Here is a 2,406-nt window from a genome sequence, read left to right as displayed (position 1 = left end):
GCAGCCAGCGGAAGGAAAAAGATGCCTGTGTCCGGAGAGGAGAGGCCTAATTTCTTCAGACTGAGCTCAGGAGAGTTACAGAGACCATTTGTGTCCTGGTCTGAACTTAGTTCGCTGTCTGGGGAGTCTCGTGTGTGGACTTCCTGGCCTGTGGCTGGGAGAAGTGTGTTGGCCCCAGCAGGGCCCGTATGAGAAGCGCGATGTCCGAACAGCATGAACTTTCTACCGGGACTGAACCAGGCTCCGAATCACATCGCTCACTTCCTTGGTAAACTCAAAAATCTCCGAAGGACTGCCGATGACATCGATGTGGGTGTCATAAGGAGTGATCAGGACACGAGGGTAGCGGGGTTTTACACGACTACACGCCCACTTGTATCGCTCCTTTACAACCCTGCCGCCCTCCCCAAAGCGGATCCTTTCTTTACGTAAAGTATGATAGAGTTCTGCGGACTGTTTTTCAATTTTCTCTTTGGCTCTTAACACCTGCCCAGCACCAGACCTACTCCCCGCGCCCTCAATACACACGGTGGTGGTATCGCCATCAGTGACATCAGAGATGACAACGTCATCATTGGCGAGCAATGTCCCAGCACAAAAATGCTTCATGTAGTGATACACATCTGTGTCAAGAACAACCGTCTGTTTTACCCCATCGGCATCATGAACGAAATGACTCGTCTGCGTGGTAACTCTGTGCTGCTGTAGCCTCCTCCTCGGTCTCTGATGGGCCTTACTCTCTTCTCTTCTGTCCTCCTTGGAAACAGATTTTGCTTTTAGTAAGAGAAAGTCCTTTAGCGATCTGATTGCTGGAAACGGCCCCTCCACAGCAAGAAGCCCGTTGGGTTGCAAAGGCCCAAAGCTCAAAGCTGTGCTCTTCTTTTTAATTTCTTGCACCAGATCTTCTAAATTAAACTGATCTTTGAAAATGGACATGTTGAGGAGAGACGTGACCGAGCTGAAGACCTGGAATTTTGAATTAGAGAAGCTAAGTGATGGTCAAGGTAGCAGTGGAGGTACAGCTGGAGAAATCACGACGGCACTTACGTGTTCACAGTACCGGGAGACTTTCAGCAGGTAGTATCCGGACAGCCGCCTGTCTTCCAGCCGGTGTTCATCCTTCTTCAGAACACTCTCTACAACTGAAGAAAAAGCCACATTCACGCGTGGTGCAGTAAGAGAACGCGCCACTGGCAGCCTGATGGCGGAACACGTCACGCTGTTCCTCTCTCGGTGCTTTCCCTGACAACTTCCCATAAACACACGCAATACTCTTGCCTAATATTTTATGTGGTAGCGACAAAAATTGTTCAGAGAGAGGCAGAGGCCTGTCTTTTCAGAGCATTAATTGTCAGAAATTTATTCTACACTACAAAAATGATCTGTGTTATAAATGAAAATTAAAAAATCTGGTATAAATTTACTCTTTATAATAAATGCTTTCAGTGAAGCCAGTTCAGAACCACGACTTTGCTGAACACAAATAAAGTCCTAAAACTCTGTCTGACTAAAAGGGAGGTGCTTCATCTCCCACCTCTATATAATCAAGGAAACCACTTAAAATCGTTCGGTTTTGGGTGAACACACCAGGGCTAGTTCTCCAGGGGATGGCTGTATTTACTACAGCAAATTAATTACCTTCTTGATCTTCAAAAGTGATGTAGGCGACTCCTTTGTTCCTGGTTGGATACTGCACTTCTTCCACATCTCCGCCGCTGTTCTTCGACTTTTGGAAGTGAATCACCAGGATGTCAGCCATGACCTCGTCGTGCAGGAGGCCGTCTGGAACGCCGGCGATGACAACTGTCCTGGCTGATTTCGCAGCTCGTCCCATGGCCTGCGCACAGAGACACGGCACACGGTAAGGCGAGGAGCACCCGCGGAGGACACCTGGATTCACCCCCTCGCAGAGTGACTCCCCTTCCTGGCACAGACAAGGTGAGCGGTCAGTGGGTAGTTCAGAGAACTGCCGGCTCAGATTTCAGGGGACGCCGGGCTCCCTCGAGCACTTCACATTGCTGCGCAATGAAGAACAGACTGACCCGGGAGCAACTCACACCCTCTCGGTACCTTCTGTCCTTAGAGCAGTGAAAATCAGAACTAAAATTGACTTTCTCAAGTGAAGGGTCCACTGTCACACTGACAGGGCTCTTTCCTCTGATTCTAATACCCCAAATCAGAAGAGAACGAGAAGCTATGATTGCAGGAACTGTTCAGTTGTCTTTTGAGAGAGGAAGGGTCAGATTCAGACCATCCCCCTGTACTGGGGGCACTGGGGAGGCCACACCTCGAATCCTGGGTTCAGTTTTGGTCCCTCACTCACAGAAGGACACTGAGGGGCTGCAGCGTGTCCAGAGAAGGGCAGCGGAGCTGGGGCAGGGTCTGGGGCAAAATGGGCTGAGGGGC

The 2,406-nt window shown here is 49.9% G+C and overlaps 1 protein-coding gene across 1 annotated transcript; it reads right to left on the bottom strand.

Annotated features, from left to right (window-relative positions):
- Positions 1-222: 222 nt before the first annotated feature.
- RBM43 (RNA binding motif protein 43) lies at positions 223-1,834 on the bottom strand. The gene is made up of 3 exons (XM_010140395.1): positions 1,639-1,834; positions 1,048-1,142; positions 223-966 (listed from the first exon to the last, which is right to left on the bottom strand). Exons 1-3 carry the CDS (start codon positions 1,832-1,834, stop codon positions 223-225), a joined length of 1,035 nt encoding a protein of 344 aa, XP_010138697.1.
- Between the last annotated feature and the right edge of the window lie 572 nt (positions 1,835-2,406).

Source organism: Buceros rhinoceros, unplaced genomic scaffold (assembly GCF_000710305.1).
Source record: "Buceros rhinoceros silvestris isolate BGI_N320 unplaced genomic scaffold, ASM71030v1 scaffold33247, whole genome shotgun sequence".
Lineage (NCBI taxonomy): Eukaryota > Metazoa > Chordata > Aves > Bucerotiformes > Bucerotidae > Buceros > Buceros rhinoceros.
Note: the sequence above shows the minus strand (reverse complement) of the source record. Positions and strands in the feature narration are given on the sequence as shown.

Bases quoted from the DNA above. Each gene is read 5' to 3' on its own strand.
- RBM43 (XM_010140395.1), bottom strand. From the start codon at position 1,834: ATGGGACGAGCTGCGAAATCAGCCAGGACAGTTGTCATCGCCGGCGTT. The intron at 1,143-1,638 runs GTAATTAATTTG...CTTTTTCTTCAG, and splicing joins CACTTTTGAAGATCAAGAAG to TTGTAGAGAGTGTTCTGAAG. The intron at 967-1,047 runs GTAAGTGCCGTC...TCAAAATTCCAG, and splicing joins TCTCCCGGTACTGTGAACAC to GTCTTCAGCTCGGTCACGTC.